Source organism: Pempheris klunzingeri, chromosome 13 (genome assembly GCF_042242105.1).
Source record: "Pempheris klunzingeri isolate RE-2024b chromosome 13, fPemKlu1.hap1, whole genome shotgun sequence".
In the NCBI taxonomy this organism is placed as follows: domain Eukaryota; kingdom Metazoa; phylum Chordata; class Actinopteri; order Acropomatiformes; family Pempheridae; genus Pempheris; species Pempheris klunzingeri.
Window position 1 is genome coordinate 22,537,870 of NC_092024.1, and position 21,732 is coordinate 22,559,601.

Here is a 21,732-nt window from a genome sequence, read left to right on the forward strand (position 1 = left end):
TTTTCACTTCAGTAAAAATAGCAGTAGGCCACTACAGTGTAAAAATACACTTATGTAAGTAAAAATACTGCGTTCAGAGTCAGTGAAAGTACAGAATTATAAGCATCAAAATACTAAAAGTTCCCTTAATGTCGAGTGTCTCACCTCAGAATAATGTTTCTAACATCACTTCATTATGATCAGTGACACGCGTCATACAGCCGTTGAGTAAATGTACATAGTTACATTATAGTTATTTCCCACCGCAGAATTTGTCCTGTTGGTGGAACAAAAAAAAACATAATTTCTATCACATATATATATTTAATTCAGTTTAATGGACTACTAAGATTATTGTTTCTGACAGAAATATAAATAGATAAACTGTGGAGATTTACTTCTATTTCTATCATGTTTTGAAAACTTAAATTTGGCTTAAAGGAGGGATTTATTTTAATTCTGTAACAAGACAAAAAAGGAATCTTTTATTTACCAAAAGTAAGACATAGTTAAAAGCCACTGTTATTCAGTATAAAGAAATAATTTCAGACCACAGAATATTCAAATCAGCGCCGTTATCTCCCACCACAGATACACAGATACACAGATACACAGATCCACAGTGATGTGACAAAGTCAGAACTTCATGTTTGTCTTTTTGACAAAATGATGTCCGAGAGCACTTTCAGGCTCCGTCAACAAACTGCAGGTCGTTCTGGAAACACTTTAAAGTCTTTAAACAACAATTTTAATTCAAGTTTTTACTTTGGCACCAAGAAACATGGTTTTATTTTGTCCTGTTGACACATTTAGCTCAAATATAACATTTATTTTAGAGATTTACAGCAAATGTCAGAAACATTGCTAATAAACAGTGATTCAAAAGTCTGAGACCACGACTAAAAAACCTCTGATGTTCTCACATAAACCTGGAAATAATCAGAAAGTTTTAGAAACACTTTTAGAAACACAAGATGTAATAATGACGTAAATGAACGATGTAAATTTGTGGCACTGACCTTTTGTACAAAAGAGGAAGAAGGTAAAATCATCTTCAGTGGAAGAGAAAAAACGGATCTTTTGTACAAAGTAAAGTCGGTCGATGCCACAAACTTTCTTAAATTTGATTGCTAGAAATTGTGAACAACCTTAAATATATCTTGTTTGATTTTAAATGTTTATGAACCCTCAAACTTTCTGATTATTTCCAGGTTTAAGGGAAAAAGAGATTTCCAGCGTGGCCTCAGACTTTTGTTTCCAATCACAAAAAAGAAGAGACGTCAATAATGTACAAAACATAGTATATCGGTCAGTTAGACTTCCCCGAGTGTTTATGTCTTTGGGCTCCCTCCTACAGACGGTTAAAGACAGGAAGCAGAGACACCAGCGTCAGCAGGGAGAAACACCTCAGTGCCGGTGCGGACGATGGAAGTGCAGGTCTGGTGTAGATGTACGGATGCTCCTGGATAAACGTCACACAAAATGTGTTTACAGGAACTTTATAATCTCCTTACGCAGACACGAGAAGCTTCAGCGTGGCGGCCATGTTGTACCTTTGGTGGGCAGATGAGTTTTATTGGCTCTAAGAAGGTCTTTATCGTCTCTTTGGCTCCTTCAGGCTGGAACTGAGGGACAAAGGTTTAATGTTGAGCTCCCAAGCAGCTCTAAATGCATCACACTGAATATTTGGTCAATTCTAAACCTAAAGAAGTCACTTTTTATCAAAACTATTCATGCAAATATGAACATGTTAGTTTCAGACAGAGGCCTTTACCTCATCTAAACGTTTAGCTGACTAACACCTTTAACAGATATCATCATTATAACTTAAAATCTCCACCATGTTGTTCCACAGGCCCTTCGCCAGCTCCTCGTGTCCCTTAACAGTGAAGTGGAAACAATCAGCAGTGAAGAAGCTGGAGTCAACCGTCCCGTCCTGAAGTGGCAGCAAAGACAGAAAACATCTAAAGATTAATTCTGGACATATTTGTGTGACAAAGCGTGCGTCCGTGGGAGGCTTACAGGAAGTGTGGGTAGTTCGGCGTCCTCTAAATAAGGCTGCAGAACCACAGCGAAGTCCTGTTTGAAGAACCGGTCGCCGTGCAGAAGCTCCTCTAACCTTCTCTGCAAACAGGAGAAGTTAAAATCACAGTTAAAAGGGCGACACGGCAAAACTTTTTACCACCAGACAGCTCAGCATGAAACGGCTGCATTCCATTTAGCTGCTCCAGTTTCAGGCTTCCTGGGAGCCTTGAATTAGCTCAGGAGCCATTTTAGATGTTGTCAGTAACACCTGCACGTGTCAAAACATCTGCTCTTGATTGATCGATTTTATTTGATAAATTATTGACAGCCCTTGTAAGATCTTATAGACCGTCACAGGTTTTAACTGTTCCGTCAACAGAAGCCACTTCAGCTACTGACAACAACCCAGTAGCGACCCATCGAGAGCAACAATTCAATGATTAACTGATTAATCGATTAGTTAAATTAACTATTCTGATAACCAGTGAATTGGTAATTTTCTGGTTTTAAACTGAATATGTTTTGTTTGTTAATAAAACTAAATATTTGAGGAGGTCATCAGGAGACACTGACGTTTTATGGACCAAACAACTAATTGACAAGAAAAAATATTGAAGCTGTAGTTATAGTTATAGGTTAGTCGCCGCCCTGGACATGTATATTTACACTATTAAACTATTATTATTATTATTAAACTACTATTATTAACTATGAAAACACACAATTACTTGTTCAGTATTGAGTCTGATGACGTGTTTCCTCTTTAGTTGACCGAGAGAAGTCGGCTAAATTTAGAAAATTGTTTTTTTTTCATCCGAAATTGGACTGAATGATCTCTCACAGAGGTTTGCCGACCAAAACAGGACAAGAAATAACAGATTTAGCTGTTTTCTAGTTGTTTAGGAGACACTACAGCCCAAAAACGCTAGTGTGGATTACTTTAAATCCATATATGGTGTTTTCATAATCAGACAGACTTATTATAAATTATACTCTCACACAAACACACCTGAAACTCATAGTTAATCTCGACCAGCTCCTTCAGCTCAGTGGAGTTTTCTTCAGGCAGGATGAGACACGAGCAGAAACTCCTGTGAGCAGATTGTCAGATTATCGGATCATCACGTTGGCACATTAACAGATTATGAGATCAATTATGACTTGTAATCTTTGTGGATTTGGATGCTGATACAAAGGAGATGGAAAATGAAGCTCCCTTTATATCAAGTACTACAGTTTACTAGGATATTATATTAGTTATAACACAGTTTATTAATGAAACAATTAATAAATAATCCAACACATTAGCTCTGAGGTTTGGGGATTTTAGAAAACGAGATTACATGATCTCCAAAGTGAATAAATGTGTGTATAACTCAGTTTGTCACCTGATTTAACAGCTAAAGTTCTGTGTTAAACATATTAATAAAGTGTATTGACCTCCTGGAAGTGGAAATCTATTTTAGCAGCATACTGATCTTTGTCCAGCCCTTTTAATCTGAGATTGGTGGAAATATGAAGCCTATTCTGCCAGTAAACTGTGACTGTGTGAGTGAGTCATCTAAAAACACTGCCATGATATCTCTTAGATTATAATCAGGTGGTTGGATCCTGCAGTTCGACGTGTGAAAACACAAGAGGGTCACTTTTGGAGCTGGCAGCCCAGAGTCGGCTTCTGAACGTCTCTGAGAGGCTTCATGGAAAGAATCTGCACCACGTTCACGATGGTCCTGGGGATCTGAAACCAGACGAGAATAATGACGACATTTATGTGAATTCATAACACAAAAAAGAAGCGAACGAGCTGCTCCATCACTTCCACTTTCTCATATTTCACAAATGACATGTCAGGACATCGACCTCTGTAAAATACAGGTGGGAGCCACAACAAGCACGGCTGCATGTCGGCGGGAATATCAGTGGAATATTAGTTTTCATCAGCCATGTAAAGGGCTTTGTGGTTTTTTTGGAATAAGGGTAAAAACTGGAATATTTTCTGCATGCAAACGCATTAATTTGTCGACTGAAGTCTGAGGAGTGGAGCTCAGACTTTCAGTTTGATAGCGAAGGAGGAACCAAACTGTTTCTGAGAAAGCAAAGAAGGGGGAGGGCAGCATGAAGAAACTCTTCGTCAGATATAAATGCATGCAAAGGCACGATAAATAAAAGGGACAAGGCATTCACAGTTTGGGCTGCACAGGTCACAGGCAGTCTGGATTCTTCCAGAGAACCTTATGTGTGTGTTATTATCGCTGAAACGGACTGAATGAATAGTTTCTCAGTTTTATTTTAATCAGCGTTAGCTTCAGGCCTGATGTGGGTGATGTGGGACGGCCTGCTGGTCCAGACTGGAATATCTTCACTTGTCACTTCAGGCCTCCGTGTTCGAAAATGAAAAAGAAATTAAATTAAAAATGTAGCAAAAGTATCATCACTAAAACATAACAAAGTGTCATATCATTAAATTAAATCCTTTGGTTTTATTCTCGTTTTAACCACCTTGTCTGGTTTTATTTTATTTTATAAAGCACTTTGGAATGTTTTTAAGAAAAGTGCTATACAAATGAAGGTTAATAACATTATTATTGTTATTATATAAGCCGCCCTGTATGCTGGACCACAGTGTATGGATCAGTTTACTGATTTTTGGATTGTAAAAATGGTGGAAATAGTGAGAAATGCTGTCATAAATGACCCAGAGCCCAAAGTGACTCCTTTGGTTTTATTCTCATTTTAACCGTCTTTTTTGGTTTTATTTTGTTTTGTAACATTATTAAGAAAAGTGCTATACAAATTAATCTTAATACTTTTATTATTGACGCAAAATATTTGACTATAATGTTTTGAATCTGAATTTGTAACTTAAATATATCAGGTGTCAATCAGTCCCAAGTTTGGGTTTCTGCAAAGACACTTTTTGCAGTAAGTTCGGTGTTTTTTGCTGCCCTGTGACTATTTTTTGTGCATCTTATAATAGTTTCATATCAGATGCACGTTGTTGATTTGATCACTCTTTTACAAAGTAGTTTGATATACTTTTTTCTACGTAGCTTTAGCTGACACAACAGGATTTAGTGGGAAGTAACGTGTAGCCTTCAAACCAGCTTCCTGCTAGAAAATCAGTTGATAGTTTAAATCTTTAGATTTGAAGCCGCACCATGAAACAGTTAATCGCTGTTAATGCTGCTGCCCGACGACCTCCACTAAACGCTGGACTGGTTTTGAGTTTTGACATCTTACCTCGTTCATCATCATGTCCAGAGCTTCTGTCATGTAGTGAATGAAGTTGTCGGGGGAGAACAGAGTCTGTGGAGAGTCAGAGTACGAGTTTGGATCATTTCAATAGTCAGCAGCCACATAATCTAGTGTTTAAACCTTTTTAAACTAATTCTCTCTATAAAGAGCTTTACATATCTTTATCTATATATAGAAATATATATCAAAAACTCAAAATAGCAATAAGATTAGTTAAAATTATTAAAGTAATTCAAGGGAAAAGCAGCAAATTGTCACATTTGCAAAATGTTTTTACATGAAAAATGATGAAGAAATGCATGAAAACATCTAAAAGCACAATACTTCCCCTGAAGAGGAAAATACTCAAGTGAAGTACCTTAAATGTTTGCAGTACTTTAAGTGCAGTACTTAAAGGTAAAGGTACTTGCTGACAAACGTTCACACACACGTCGGCCGTCTCACTTTGTCTTTGCAGTAATCACAGATGTCGTTCATGCCGATCAGCATCGTCACCACCTTCCAGTCCTCTCGGAAGTTCAGACCCTAAAAAAGAAGCTCCGGCTCAGTTTGGTGGTGAAATTAAGAAGATTTACCACCTAATGATCGAAGTGATGAACCCTGGGACTCACCGGATAAGACTTGAACGTGTCTATCATGTGTCTTATCTGGTCTGACACATTTCTGCAGAGGAGCACAGGCACCACTCACATCAGCACCAATAAAACACTATCACATCATTATCAAGTCGTTTGCAGCTGTAATTATTTTGAGCTTTGAACTTGAAAACGCCGTGGAGACGCTCGCTCGAGGCTGCGGCCTCCTGCAAACGTTCCCCCGTGGGGTGGAAACACACAGCTCACATTAAAGCTCCAGGGGAAGGAAGAGGAGACGAAGGTGGAGCCTTACAGCGTGTTGTGGCCCGTGACGGCGAAGTTGAAGCCGGTCTCGTTGACGGTGATTGGGTGGCCGTGCAGCGTCATGACGGGCGACGGGCCCAGCAGCTTGGGACTGAAGAGTTTAAAGATATCTGGAGACAATCAGACATTTGAAATGAACTAAAAACGACGTCATAGAGTAGAACAGATCCTGTTATGGTGCAAACAAGCCAAATCATCCTGGTTCATTTTTAAGAAAATAATCTGGAGAAGAAGAAACACACTTGTTTTTTCATTCATTCACTCGTTCGCTCATTATCTCACCAGCTCAGGTGAGCTGATCTAACCTCCTGACTCGGCTACAAACTGAGAGGAGATTATTTCTGTTTGTCTTCTAACTAACTCACTTGCCAGAGTTATGACATCCTGATAAGTCCCATATCCTCCGATGCTGCACGCAGAAAAAAGGGAGCAGGTTATTACTGAGCAGAGCAGCGCCAACAATAACATTTATAACATTTATAAGGACAGTGCCCAGATAAGATGGAGTTGACCTTTGACCTCAGGTACACGCAGCAAAACAATCAGCAGCTTTTGGTCACAGATTGGGGGAAATCATCTCGTGCTGTCGGACTGATTTACCTCCAGGAAACATGCCGAAACTCAAAGGGAATCGATAAAATGGTAGAACCGTTGGCTCCAATAGCTGTCTGCAATGAGAACATACGTCCACTGTTACTGGGGGGAACAAAGATATTACAGAAATAAGAACTGGTCTCTTAAAACTTACTTTTGTCTTAGTTATTTACCTGCTACTTGTCTTTTTCTGTGTTTTATTTACTTTTACCTTCACATTTCACTGTTTATTAGTTATTGCTTTGTGCTGACTGTGTTTTATGTGATGTTTAATTGCTCTCTTGTCTGTTTTTGTCCTTGTTTGTGGTCTAAAAAGTCTAAATAAAGTTATTATTAGTATGTGTTTTATTATAACCGCTACTGTACTACTGCTGCTTCTACTACCACTAATAAAAAATCTTTATTGGGTTATTATTGGTTTCTAATGGGACATGTCATCCTGTCATGATGTCCATCCATTTCCAATAAGAATCTGTAGAGTTCCCACTCAGATTATCAAAGATTAATAGATTTCTCGTCAGTTCACTCACAGTTAAAGAGTCTCCCAGAGCGGCGATGACTTTGACGTCTGCAGCTTTAACAAATTCAACTAGAACAGAGGACAAACACACAGAGTTAAAGACAAATAAACAGCTTTTAATTTGATGTCCTTTTTCTTGTCCAGTTTTATGAGCGCAATCACAATTAGTTATTAATGCGGAATATCCCTTTAAGGGCTAATACACTGTACATACAGATGCCTTCACCAGCCAAACATGTGATTCAGGCATTAAACTCTCTGAGGAGTAAAACTCTCACATTAAAGGGAGTTTAGGACCAAAACTCTCCAAATATTCAGAGATCGAAGCACAAACATCCTCGATCACAGTGTAGAAATACTGTTGCATTTAAAATGATAGCATCAGCCTCAAAATATACTTAAAGCACCAAAAAAGTAAAAGCAGTCACTATGCAGCCGGCCTATGTATATTATATTATTGTATTATGATTTAGATTTAATGTTTTGTTTTCACTTGTAATAACTCTGGACAATTTATTAGCTGTTGACTATATTTTGTATTTTTAATATCAAATAAATGTAGAAGACGGTTCTGATGCGCTGGTTTAAAACAGCTGAACTTGAAAGTTACATAAAAATGGGCTTCTGGATAATTTACACACAGCTGCCTGCAGAAGAGAAACAGGAATATTGAATTGTTGATTAATTTTCTGTGATTCTGTTTGTCTAATTTATTAGATTATTGAACTGTTTGACTGTATTATTGTTACATATGGGTCATTGGGTCACTGTGTTGGCTCATGACAACATATTTCTATGCTCTCTGCAGGAAAAACATCTCTGTCATCATTTCACAGCTTAACTCAAAAGGCCTGAACGTGCATGATGAGCAAGGTGAGGACACTTAGCTCCTCTACAGACATTTAGATTAATTTCTTATGCACAATAAACATTTTCTATACTTGCAGCTGAACTGCAGTGGAGTGTAAATGGAAATACTAAACTGCAAGTTGTACTTTTAGTTACATTACTTGAGTAAATGTACTTTCCTCCACTGGATGCTGGCTGAGTCACCTGAAGTGGGGACGGTGGGGGACGGACTCATGTCAGGGCAGGTGAAGGGGGGGTGTAGTCGCCGCTGGAGGACATCTGCTCCCGAAGCATCCTGCAGAAACACCACACGGACACATTCAGGCTGGAGGCTGTTAGTGATCGTGTGTGCTGAGGTGGGACTCGTGTGTAAACGTTGCTCAACAACTTCTTTGCGAGTATTTTAATTGTGTGCAGTTTATACAGCAGCACCACTGAACCCCTGAACCCTCAGAAGAACCCCAGTCAGCCGCTCTCTCCTCTTGATGTGTTGGTCTCCTGACTTATTGCTCTGGATTGGTCTAATTATGCTTTTACGGCACTAATTAGGTTGTTTTTCAGATTAAATCTTTAGACGTTATCATATAGGAATGCTCTTTCTTTGTAATTCTGGATTATCGTTCTTATTGCTACTCATCTTGTTTGAAAAATACATTTATTATTATAATAAAAATACATTTTATTCATAGAGCGCCTCTCTTGAAAGTCAGAGACAATTTACAAAAGGTTGAAAACACTCATTAACCCTTTCATGTACAGAGGTCACTGCAGTGTGCAGCTATTCAAAAGCTGTTTTCTTGTATATGCATGAGTTTTGATGGCGTAGCTGCACATCAGCGACTACAGCGAAGCTACTGCATCATCTCATCCACTCAGAGTGAAGCCAAGATGGCCGACAGACAGCCAGAAACACCAAGGTGCTCATTTCTTTCTGGTCAAACCTTCTAGAAAACGAGACTCTTGCAAGTAAGAAAAATGTGGAGACATCAAGTAACATCTAAGGAGTCATGCAATTGCTAAATTTTCCAAGTATTGATTTTATATTGGGAGGAAATTATGATTAATCACATGTCCACTGAAGTGTACATCATGCATCACTGGCTATATTTCAACTACTGGACATGTAAATATATCTTTGTAAAATTTGGGTTTCAAATCTTGTTTTTCATGCCTAAAGATGAATAAAGACATGGAATAAGGATCATAATTCATGCATGAAAGGGTTAAAACATAGAAGAGTTAACATTAGTTATCATTAAAAGCAGAATTAAAGAATTAAAATGAAACAGTTGGTTTAGATGGAGACGATACCTGGTTGAACTGTTCTTCTTCTTCTCTTAATGTGACGCCTGCAAGAGAGAAGAAAAAACATTTAAAAAAACATAAATTACATGGATAATGAAGTCTGTTCCACATCCTGTAGGCTGGACTGTGTTTTCTCTTACAGTGAATTCACACAGAAGCTCCACACATGCGTCCACACTCACAGATATTTGAACACTCACCATCTACACGGCGACATGTGGCGACAACACAGGCCGCAAACAGCACACACGGCAACATGCTGTCGCCTTTCTTCCAAGAAAGCAAATAAAGAGTCAAACTTAAAGAGTTGCTCTGCTGCTTCGGAGCTTTATTAGTAGTATAAAGTCTTATCTTTGACCTTTGTAGTCATTAGTGCAGGCGGCAGGTAATCGACTCCATAATTTGATTTATTCCCACAGTAAGAAACAGACGTGTGACCAAATGAGCTCTGCTGAAATCTCAGTAAATAAAAAGTTTTATATGAATTATGTTCACGACTTAATTTAAATGATCTCTGCATGCGGCACATGTTTATTTATTACTGTTTATTTCTACATGACTGTGCCACCATGCACATTACTGTCTCTGTACTTTTACTCTAATATAATTAACATAATCAGTTTGTAGGTTTTGATTTGAAATCCCACAAGACACTAAAGTTTGAAATTACAGCTTGTGTTTGTGTATTTTCTGGTTTCCTTTAATTCTTAACATCAAAATATGTAGAAATGTATGTAGAAATTAGCTTTTTTGGTAAAAATCCAGCACATTTTACATCATGTGGAGTCAATGTGAGCAATATTTTACATCAAATATGTAGAATTATACATATGAGCAAGATACATTAAATAATAAAGAATAAATGTCTGAAGGAAGGCTGCTCCACAGTGTCGGAGCCACCATCACCTCTCGTTTTATGACCCATTTGAGGTCAATAATCAAACTCTGACTGGTCCCTAACTGGTTCTGTGAGATGATCCATCTCCATCCACACCACCAATGTGCTCACGAGCAGTTATGGTGCAGCCGCTGACCTTTGGTGGACGTCCTGTCAACTGTCCAATGAAAGCAAAAGGATAAAAAAATATTGTTTGTATTTGTATTGATAGCAGCCAGACATTTATCAATTCATTTCTACCTTTAGCATTAGTTTTGGCTTAATATTTCAACTGTATATTCTTTATTTACACATTAGTTTTAGCTCTTCAGACTTTAGTTACATCATAAGAATCTATTTTATTTTATTATTCTGATGTACCTGAACTTTTTAATCCTTTAAGTTTAAATCATTATTAGAATTATTTTCACTAAATTCAAAGGGCGTCATGACGTCATTAATGGGGTCACGGGGTTTGACCTCAGGTGTGTGTGTGTGTGTGTGTGTGTGTGTGTGTGTGTGTGTGTGTGTGTGTGTGTGTGTGTGTGTGTGTGTGTGTGTGTGTGTGTGTGTGTGTGTGTGTGTGTGTGTGTGTGTGTGTGTGTGTGTTAGTGAGTTTTTCAGGGTCGCTCCTGCTGAAGGTAAACAAATGGACTCAGCGGCGTTTTGCGCTAAAAACATGAAAAATGTGACCGAACCGCGCGGTTTAAAGAGAGGAAAATGCCCGGACAGAAGAGAAGATATAATGTACGGTTCCCTCCCGTGAGTACAAACGTTTTTCCGGTGATTTGATGCCGTTTAAAGGTGAAGTTTTAAGGATAAACACATGCTTACAGCTAGCTGCTAGCATGTAGCGCTATTAGCACCCGTTGCTTTCAGGGGCTGTGGGAAATCTAAAGCTTCACTGATAAAATGGTCAACGCCTCGACTGTCAGCTGTAATTTCCTCTGATAACCCGGGTTAAACCCGGGATATTTACAGTGCAGAAGCCGAGTTAGCAATTTGTGGTCAAAATGCCGCTGATAATAGGTGATAAAGTACTTGACAGATGAGGTATACCCGGTGCTTTCTATTTTATGTCTTATTTGACATAGATTGTATGTTATGCTGTGTGTTATGTGTGCAGCCATGAAATGTTAAACTTCTGTCTAGGCTGGTTTGTTTCCATGTAGAAGTTTGAGCTCTGGGTGTTTTACGTGTTGCTTTCACGGCCTCAGAGCCAGAAAACACAGGTTTACAAGGAGTGCCTGAATGCAGCAGCTCACATTTCTCTGTAGTTTCTCTGAAAATGTTGAAATGTTTGTTTCTGCTGGCAGAGTCGCATCAAGAAGATCATGCAGAAGGACGCAGAGGTGGGGAGGATTGCGATGGCGGTTCCTGTGATCATCTGTATCCTTTTAAACCTGCACACTTGCAGGATTTGCTGTGTGTCTGAATCAGTTCACTGGCTGCTTTTAATTCAGCTTCCCTCCATCTGGTTTCCTACAGCTCCTCTTCAAGGGCTCTTAAGCATGCTGGGAGCTGTAGTCTCTCCAGTATGGCCTTCATTAAATTCTAACCCAGGTGCACATGCCAACGTGAGGATGTTTTATGTTAACGTGTTACATTTAAGCACTTTTATTCTTTCCAAAACCTCAAAGCAGGCGTTACTCTTCCTCACAGATACTTTATGTCGTTAATCAAGGTGGGAAAGCCTTTGAGGCTGCAGTGAAACCTGCACGGATAGATTAATTCCAGATTGTGCAGCTCTCTGAGGCTTATAATATAACATAATACACCATAAAACATCGTCTGTGCAGATATTCCTCAGACTGTGAATATTCCTGCACCAGCTGCACCGTTTAAAAACAGACATATTCTTTCTTATTCTAAATGCTTCTATTTTATATCTAAGTTTCTGTGGTCATCATTATTATCATGCACTGGTATCCCAGAGACAGATTCCTTGTATGTGTATTTGGCTATGAAGACGGTTCTGACTCGCCGTAAAGTCCTGAGCTGCTGCGATCAGCTCGGGCGCTGGAAATGTTCCTCAAGTGTCTGCTGACCAAAACCTGTCTGATAACTCAGTCGAAGCTCAGCACCGTCGTATCTGTGGCTCACATGTAAGTAAACCTGTAGGCGAACCTTCATCGACTTCATCTGCGCTGTATGTTCTCTGTCTGATGTTTGTGTGCGCTTCATTTCTCATGTTGCTCCATAGGAAGCAGTGCATCGAGTCAGAGAAGCTGTTCGACTTCCTCAAAGACCTGGCGGAGCGAGCGACGACTACGGCAGGCCAGAAGGACAGCAGGGGCATCAGTATGTGGCCGTTGTACAGGTAGAGACTGAAAACACCGCTTTGAAGAGGCTGTGAAAAGTCAGCACTTTCAGAAGCTTTACAGGAAAGTGAAGTTACAACAAAACACTGTACATGTGAGGTGAACGGTATTTGCAACTTGCTCTAAATTACACAACTTCATTTAAAACTGAGACTCATGTTAGAACTATGAGGTTAAGTTTCTCAATCACTTAATCCAGAGATTGTTTTGTTCGACCAACAGTCCAAGATTAAAAAGAATATGTATCAAGTAACTCTCAAATATGACAAATAAACACTGGATTTCTCTGCTAAAATAACTTTAACCTTTAACCACAACATTTGTTTTTCTGTTGATTATCTGGATAATTCCCTCGAGCTCTAATCTAGATTTCACTTGTTGATCTTTCCAGGACCAGACGGCACGAGATGTCTGTTAAGAAACCGGCTGAAGTGGTAGAAAGGGCACCGCGGTCGAGCCTCGACTCACTGGACAACGAGTCCAGCTCCAGCGTACGTATTCAACCGCTGAAAACAACCTGAAGGTTCCACATGTTTCATCTTCTTCCTCAGAAAAGTGCAGAAAAGGTCGGATTCTCTCGCTCGGTGCTGTTTGTGGTGGTGACTGAACTCTCGGATGAGAAGAGTGAAAGAGTTTAAGTTACAACAGCGACCTCGTTAGGCCGTAATGTTCGTTACACAGCAGCTCGACTGTTCACAGATTCTAGAAACTAAAACTAGAAACAGTTTTTCTAGTTTTTCTCCTCTCGTTCACCCTCATGTGAATTTAAACTATTTATCCGTTTAGTTCAGTTGACCACAAGCAGCTGTTAGAAAAGATCCCAGAGTGCAAAACCTTTTTAGTAGTTTCTGAAGCTCACAGGTTTAAAGTGACTCGCTGTCTGTGTCCTCCAGGAGTCGGAGCTCTACATCTGCTTCTGACGGAGCGTCCGAGCGGAGGGAACGAGCCGCGGACGTAGAGAGACTCAGCATTTCATCACGTCACTGCTGTTTACGAGTTCGTCTTCACTGCGCCCCATTTTAGTGGGGATGTTTAGTGAAGCAAAGATTTAAGTTATGTAATATTTTAGACATTTGCCTGCTGATTTATAATTTGTGGTGAAGCTCTTTCCCTTTTTGTTTGTAGCAGGTAATCAGAGAACTCGTTCTCAGTTTACGCCGAAGAAAACACTGAAATGGTGCAAAATAATTTGCTCCATACTTTTAGATTCTAAAATATTTTGCTTCACCTTTTGTTTTGCAATCTGAAAATAAATATAAATTATGCTCTGGTTAAATGACATTACAGTTGAAATGGTAAAACCTCTGCATCCGAATGTTTGACACCATTTTAGGTGATTAAAACCAGAAGAAGTGCTTGTTAATGCGGTTTCTGTTTTTAAAGCACTTGTAACTTAACGTTTTAAAGACGGTGAACCTTTGCATGTGAACTGTAATCAAACTGTAAATAAATAAGTTCATCTCGACTCCTGTGGTGACAAATTTAATGTGAAGAAGTTAAAAAGGACGTGCTCACATAAATAAAAACAAATGAGGAGCATACAGGGAGTGGTTTATTCCAACCAACTAATCTTTTTTTACATCGTGAATGAAATGATGAATAAATAGATGCACTTTTGTTCTGAAAATGTTTTACTGGAAATGTACATTTTGAAGCCAAATACAGCAAAATGCCTGTGAACGTCGCTCTGCTAGCCAACTGCACGAACCGTTGTCACGTTCCATCACTGACGAACATCGGCGCCGACGCTCCCGCTGAAGGTCCGAGCTCGTAACGTGCATGAAATCAGACCTGGACGAAACAACTGAGTACAGTGCTGCTTGGCTACAGGTGGCAAACTTCACGAGTAAAGTTCAGATCCAGTCGTCATTCCTCCGTCTGGCAGCTTGAAACGAAACATGCATCTCGGCTGAAAGCATCTTCACTACAGTTACACTTGACTAAAGAGTAAAATAAAATTAAAAAATCGTTTTTAAAGCGAAATGTTTTTTTTTTCAAATAAAAGAAAACCAACATTTATTTCATCTCTTGCATTAATTACATATTTATAGAAGTGGAGGCCAATTTGCATTAGTGGTTGAATAGATTCTTCTTTGCTTTATTTAATCCGTTTTCCATCCAAAGGCACAGTCCATTTACGCTCCTTTGAAAGACTCAACCAAATACTGACGAAGGGGGAATCTAGATTTAAATATGTTCCAAAATTAAAACATTTACACTCTCACGCACACAGACACACACACGCACGCACACAGACAGGTGACAGGTCGGCCTCACCTACTTCATCTCTTTCCTTAACTCGTGCTATGAGTTTACAACGGGACGTCTTGTGCCAGAGAGAGATCGAAGGACAAGAAGTTTAAAAATTGAGAACGGAAACGAAAGCAGCGCTACAGCAGGCCGTGTTCAGAAGAGCCGCGCTCCGTAGCCAAATGTCTGTTTTATAGCTTCAAAGTAGTATCTCTTCCAGCCCTCTTTCGTCCGCTCCTCCTCGTCGTCCGGGACGCCTCGGCACTCCACCTTCAGCTCCGTCTCGCTGCTCCGGTCCAAGAAGGTCAGCGAGATTGTTGCGTAATGCTCTGAGGAGCAGAAACACGACCACACGTTAGTTTTAGTTAGTAAAGACGGTCCGAGAGGGTAAAACAACGGGAGAGACGTCAGCCCGTTTCAACTCTTCAAGGACCCAGAACGACATTTCACTCCGAGTCAGTCCTGTGGAACTATCACCACACTGTACAAACAGGAGACACACCTTTGGAGAACAATGGATTTTAGTGCTTCAGAGTCACATTACACACCAGCTAGTGAAATAAATCACGACTTTTCCTTTTCTATAAAATACTAGAAGCACTAAAATCCAATACAAAGACGTGTGTCCTATGTGGCGAATGCACATAGTGATTTATTTATTTTTTTATTGATTTAGTCTGTGTGATATTACATGGAAGCTACGGGAATTAAAGAAAGAGAATCATAAGAAATATATATGAAAAGAGGAAAACACTCAAATCCAGCATTAAGAACTGTGTCTCATCTTTCCAGGTTTTTTTTTTTTTTTTATGAGAGAGAATAAAAAAGAAACATGACTTTTCCAGAAGTGAAACAATTCTACGTTTTGTTATTTCTGACTAACGGACCAATAATTGATGTGACAGTCAAAGACATTTAGTTTATTGTTTCTCAGTAATCTGCAGTTAGAACATGTTCTACTGTTGATTAGTCTACTTATTGATTAATCATATATTTGTTTATGAAATGTCAAAATACCATAAAATTACATTTAAAATGACCTGAACATAAAAACGTCTTTAAATTGGACAACTGGTTTTATCAAATCACAAAAGATGGAACGAGGGAGAGCAGGAAAAACAGGCAAACCAGCCATTTTTACTAAAAGTGTTTCAGCAGATGTAGTTTGCAAGGCAGCAAGCCACACACACACACACACACACACACACACGTTGTGAAAATGGAGCCACTGCACACTAAACCCTGTTTATTGAGCCGTACGCTAAGTGATACTGAAAGGAAACGCGTCAATGCTGATGTTAATATTGACGTTTCTTACTAAATGTATAAAAATCTGAACTTCATGGGTTGAAAATGGCTCATACTACTGGTTTAAATCAGCTGGACCCTCACGAGGCCAACGCTGAGATAGAACCGACCATGAAATCGCTCATTTTCAGACATTCCCTGATGGAGACTCATCGTTCACTGGAGATTATGTTGTTTAAGAGTTACGAGGTTGAACATTCACTAACAATTGTCTTCTAAATAACGTTAATTAATTACGTTAAAACTCTAGAGACTCATTATTCACAGTAGTTTACACAATAGAGACAAAGAGCTCCTGAGAGAGAGAGAGAGAGAGAGAGAGAGAGGGGGGAGATAGAGGGGGGAGAGAGAGAGCAGAAAACTCTGAGGATTGGAGCAAACAGCCTGGATTGATCCGGTGAGAGGAGTTACACTTATAAAGATATAAAATATAAATAAATCAACGTACCGCAGGGCCAGTTGTTATACCTCCACTTCATAACTATTTTCTCATCAGGTATCTGGAGGAGACAGAATCAGTGTTGAGTTCATGTGACGGTAATAAAGAGCACAACAGAATACAGAACAAAAACAAGTCCAGCTCTGGATCACTGATATGAAAAGGTGAATATATTCCATGTTACTTTTAAACGGTTTAAAAGAAAGCTGAAGTCTCACCAGCTCTGTGAATTCACCGAAAACGTTTCCCTCCAGCAGACGAAACTTTCCGCCCCTCTCTCCGTCTACTGAGGCCGGAGCGTGTGTGAACGCCTGCACCATCTGCAGATCCACCAGAGAGACAAACGCTTCAGACAAACAGCTAAAATTAAGCTTTTTAAAATCATGTTCGTCAGCCGTCTCTTCTGTGGAGAAGAACCAGAGCACCCAGGGGAGTCTCACCTCCTGGTTGAGGAAGACCCTGAAGAGATCAGCCGGAGACGTGAGGAACGTTTCCCTCATGCTGAATTTACAGGTGGGGATCTTGACGCCGGAGTTGACGGGAGCAGCTGTGCTGCTGGAGGACGAAATCTGTTTCACACAAAAGGAACAAACGTCTAATGAGGGAGGACAAAAACAGGGAAACACTGCTGCCTCATAACTGATTATTCTGTTACAGTAAATAATTTAAGGACGAGAGCTTTGACTGAAACTGAAATGTATCTGACTGAACACGAACCCGAGTTTTATCCAGCTTGGCTTTGGACTGTGATGTGGAGTCAAGCTTGGCCACACCGTTGGCTGTAGGCAGGATCATCCCCTGTGTGAACTCTGCAATAAGAAAAGAAATAATTCTCTCATCGATACTGTAATAACAGCCAGACACAGAATAATCCACTTTATATGAGCAAAGAGTTTAACTATAAAATTAGAAAAGAGACGACACTGTTGAGAAAATAACATTTCTGTTTTCATATCTAACAAATGTTTATTTCATGGCCTCTCTTACAGCCTCTTACTTTTAATTAAAGGACGACTTTGGTATTTGTAAATCTTTTTTTAACAGTTTTGGTTCAACAATGTTTTGTAATTTGTTCTGCAGGGTAGAATTTCTGTTTTAGTGAATGTAGTCTGGTGTGTGTGCAGAGAACGATATAACAGCTGTTTGTGGTTGAACCAAAAGGATCTTCCAGGTCTCTCTCTGTAGGGATCCTTTCCATAATGCTGTCGCACACTTAGAATAATACTCTGAGCCTGTCAGTGGCTAAAACAAGCTCTTTTATAGGACCTACTCTGCCTGTCTGGCAGCTGCTGGTCTACTGGACCAATCCTTTACGTACCTACAGGCCATTTTGAACCCAAAACATGTAAAAATGGAGCCCAGGTTTAAAAATCTAGAAGTTATCCTTTAAAACCAAATCAATTTCTCTGACCATTTAAATTACAGTTACACTCAGTACGGACTTGACGATCAATTTGAGGCTGAGAACTGATCTGGTGTTCACCGATCACCGACTGCTCCTTTAAAAAATGAGACTGTTTTCACGCACCTGATTTTAAGAACCCAACGTAGCTTCCCAGGGCTTCACGGATTTTCTCCGCTCCTTTTGTCTTCATCAGGTTGGTCAGCGGCGTGCTCGGTTCATCTTTATTCAACGATACAGAAATCTGGGCAGAGATCACAGGTCGAGTGTCAACGCGCTGTCGCTACCGTTCAGGTCACTTTGGATTATTAAACATCGGTTCTTTGGGGAAACTTACGTCAAGATCCTCCATGTCGTTCTCGTCAGAAAGGTTTGGAACTTCAATTGTTCCTGTATATTTGATTCCTGCTTTCGACTTTCCTGATAAAATAAAGAAAATACAAAAGTAAGCAGAGATTCAAAGCCTCTTTTCTATGATGCAGAATTTGACGTGTCTTTCCAGGAAATGAGCACTGCAGTACACAGGTGATGACGTTTCCTGTTTCCTCTGTATTCACTCAGTCACCACCACTGTTAGCAGACGTAAACCAATTTTACACACAGATATTAAACCAAATTTGGCCCCACAGCAAAAGCTAAAAGCATTTCTACTAAGGTTTTCTACTCACCAGTCCAAGTAGCTTTCAGGTTCCATTCATAGAAGAAAATAAGTTTCCCTTTGCGGTTGTTAATCGAGGCCTCTCCTTCCACCTTGCCGACATCTGTCACCTCGCACAGTCCATCGTCGTTCTCCACGCTCACGCCGAGCAGCAGGGCTTTTAACTTGTCCGACGACCAGTTTGTTGCATCTCGTTCAGTCCTGAGAAGTCCAGCAGAGAACGCAGCGATGAGAGAGCACATCCAAAACTGTTCTTTCATTTACAACCATCCAAACATACATCAGAAAACCAGACACCAAGTCAGACTTTAAGGATTCACAGTATGCATATTCTGGCTGGATTCATCCTCTTACCAGTCAGATATTTTCCTCTAAAAGAAAACCAACACTGTCATTGACAAAAAACCTTTTGTCATACAAGTTTTATGTTAATTTTAACACTGAGCTGATAAAAACCTGAACTATCAGCTGCCTGGAAGCCGAGAACACCACAAACAAATGCTGCATGTTATACCACATTGACCTGAAGTAATATGCACACAGGAAATCAAATAAAAGAGCTTAAAACACTAATATGGCCCAAAGATTGGGTTATCTAAGAGCCATTTTAGAGTCTATGTGATAGAAACAATTAATTCCAATAAGGCAACACCTCTCTGCACCACTTTCAACCAAAACCTTCATGAAGGGAGTTTGTTGCAGAGCAATTGTGTTAAACTGCATTAGCTTTAGCTCGGTGTACCTAATAAACTGGCAACTAAGTGTAGAAACTCAGTATATGTGATGTGTGCTGCAACACTTACTGCCACTTATATCTAACTAGACAGAAACAGCTGCAAGGACAACAAAACCTCGATCTGTTGCAGAGATTTTTAAACGAGTTTCAGATTAAAATCACCTGGAGGCTTTCTAAACACATGATTACACTACACAGGGTGTTATTACACAGAAACACGTGTGTTGTAACACTAATAGTGGTGATAACCACACACGGCTAATCACCTCAATGCTAGCTAGCTACAGGCGAAGCTAACATGCAAACGAGCAGGTTAGCTCCCTCAGAAATCACCCTTTACGTTAATAATACCCTACAGTTTATACTCAGAGCTGTCTATGGAAATACCCCTGGCTTTAACTGGTCCTAACAGAGGACCTAACCCCTCCTAAATGCCCCCATTCCCCCGCCCCCCCCTCCTCCACCTCCAAATGCTAGCTGAGTGTGTGGTGTTAGCATTAGCTTGCTAGCTTAGCAGCCAGTGTCCTTTCATGGCATCTCACCAGTGCCAGTTGTTGACATTAGTCGCGTCGGCTCTCTCCTCCACGATCCAACGAGGGTCCCCTTCTCCCCACTTGGCCATCGTCCGGGCTGGATGGTGGTAACAGAGCGTGAATGTGCGAGGCTGCGGGGCGGAGAGCGGAGACCGTTTGCCGGCGACTGTCCCGGTGCACGTTGTTTCTAGAAGCCTCTAGCTGCTGCTGCTGGCTCCTTCTGAGCGGTGCTGCAGCCTTTATCTTCCGACTGCGCACACTGGCTGGAAACAACTAGAAGCGGAACCTTAGAGCGAACTAGAAAAAAAACAAAAACCCCAGAAGAACAGTTCCTACCTCTGGATAAAGTGTGAGAAACGGCTGTATTTTATTAAAATGTCCTGTTTTATTCTCCAAAAGATGCGTTTGAGGACAGTGCGTATTTTGCATTTAATGCAGGTTATTCTAATGAGGCTAATGTCTCACAGGAGCAGAATCAGCTGCTCTTGTGTACTTACACATAAATAAACAATCAGGGAAACAATAAGATGTAAACAAATATCTAATTTATGCATAAACATGTAACCTCCATGTATTATATATTTAAATATACATACAGTAGCAAGAAAAAGTATGTGAACCCTTTGGGATTACTTGGATTTCTGCATAAATTCTTCATAAAATATGTTCTGATCTTCATCTAAGTCACATCACTAGACAAACACAGTCTGCTTAAACTAATACTGCACAAAAAATTATAAGTTTTCATGTTTTTATTGAACACAACATGTAAACATTCACAGTACAGGGTGGAAAAAGTATGTGAACCTTTGGATTTAATAACTGGTTGACCCTCCTTTGGCAGCAATAACCTCAACCAAACGTTTCCTGTAGTTGCAGATTAGACCTGCACAACGGTCAGGAGGAATTTTGGACCATTCCTCTGTACAAAACTGTTTCAGTTCAGCAATATTCTTGGGATGTCTGATGTGAATCGGTCTCTTGAGGTCATTCCACAGTATCTCAATCGGGTTGAGGTCAGGACTCTGACTGGGCCACTCCAGAAGGCGTATTTTCTTCTGTTGAAGCCATTCTGTTGTTGATTTACTTCTATGCTTTAGGTCGTTGTCCTGTTGCATCACCCATCCTCTGTTGAGCTTCAGTTGGCGGACAGATGGTCTTAAGTTTTCCTGCAAAATGTCTTGATAAACTTGGGAATTCATTTTTCCCTCGATGACAGCTATCCGTCCAGGCCCTGAGGCAGCAAAGCAGCCCCAAACCATGATGCCCCCTCCACCATATTTCACAGTTGGGATGAGGTTTTGATGTTGGTGTGCTGTGCATTTTTTCCTCCACACATATAGTTGTGTGTTCCTTCCAAACAACTCAATTTTGGTTTCATCTGTGCACAGAATATTTTGCCAGTAGTGCTGTGGAACATCCAGGTGCTCTTTTGCAAACTTCAAACGTGCAGCAATGTTTTTTTTTGGACAGCAATGTTTTCCTCCGTGGTGTCCTCCCATGAACTCCATTCTTGTTTAATGTTTTACTTATTGTAGATTTGTCAACAGGTTTCTGTAAGTCTTTAGCTGACACTCTAGGATTCTTCTTCACCTCATTGAGCATTCTGCGCTGTGCTCTCACAGTCATCTTTACAGGACAACCACACCTAGGGAGAGTAGCAACAGTGCTGAACTTTCTCCATTTGTAGACAGTCTGTTTTACCGTGGACACGTGGACATCAAGGCTTTTAGAGATACTTTTGTAACCCTTTCCAGCTTCATGCAAGTCAACAATTCTTGA

At 40.0% G+C, this 21,732-nt stretch overlaps 3 protein-coding genes across 3 annotated transcripts; 1 reads left to right on the forward strand and 2 right to left on the reverse strand.

Moving 5' to 3' along the window:
* Positions 1–1,330: 1,330 nt before the first annotated feature.
* On the reverse strand, positions 1,331–9,684 carry LOC139212018 (phospholipase B1, membrane-associated). Its single transcript, XM_070842458.1, has 16 exons — positions 9,627–9,684; positions 9,433–9,470; positions 8,326–8,416; positions 7,283–7,341; positions 6,759–6,826; positions 6,524–6,567; positions 6,148–6,268; positions 5,871–5,922; positions 5,704–5,784; positions 5,245–5,310; positions 3,651–3,742; positions 3,014–3,095; positions 2,002–2,103; positions 1,820–1,915; positions 1,533–1,604; positions 1,331–1,441 (listed from the first exon to the last, which is right to left on the reverse strand). The coding sequence occupies exons 1-16, from the start codon at positions 9,682–9,684 to the stop codon at positions 1,331–1,333; spliced, it is 1,233 nt and encodes a 410-aa protein (XP_070698559.1).
* A 1,231-nt stretch (positions 9,685–10,915) lies between these two features.
* On the forward strand, positions 10,916–13,781 carry LOC139212441 (dr1-associated corepressor). The gene is made up of 6 exons (XM_070842983.1): positions 10,916–11,065; positions 11,620–11,692; positions 12,315–12,408; positions 12,507–12,623; positions 13,016–13,115; positions 13,518–13,781. The coding sequence occupies exons 1-6, from the start codon at positions 11,024–11,026 to the stop codon at positions 13,542–13,544; spliced, it is 453 nt and encodes a 150-aa protein (XP_070699084.1). The 5' UTR covers positions 10,916–11,023; the 3' UTR covers positions 13,545–13,781.
* A 456-nt stretch (positions 13,782–14,237) lies between these two features.
* Positions 14,238–20,160, reverse strand: ahsa1b (AHA1, activator of heat shock protein ATPase homolog 1b). Its single transcript, XM_070842095.1, has 9 exons — positions 19,960–20,160; positions 18,692–18,882; positions 18,361–18,443; positions 18,150–18,267; positions 17,339–17,430; positions 17,062–17,190; positions 16,840–16,941; positions 16,631–16,682; positions 14,238–15,203 (listed from the first exon to the last, which is right to left on the reverse strand). The coding sequence occupies exons 1-9, from the start codon at positions 20,037–20,039 to the stop codon at positions 15,031–15,033; spliced, it is 1,020 nt and encodes a 339-aa protein (XP_070698196.1). The 5' UTR covers positions 20,040–20,160; the 3' UTR covers positions 14,238–15,030.
* Positions 20,161–21,732: the final 1,572 nt, after the last annotated feature.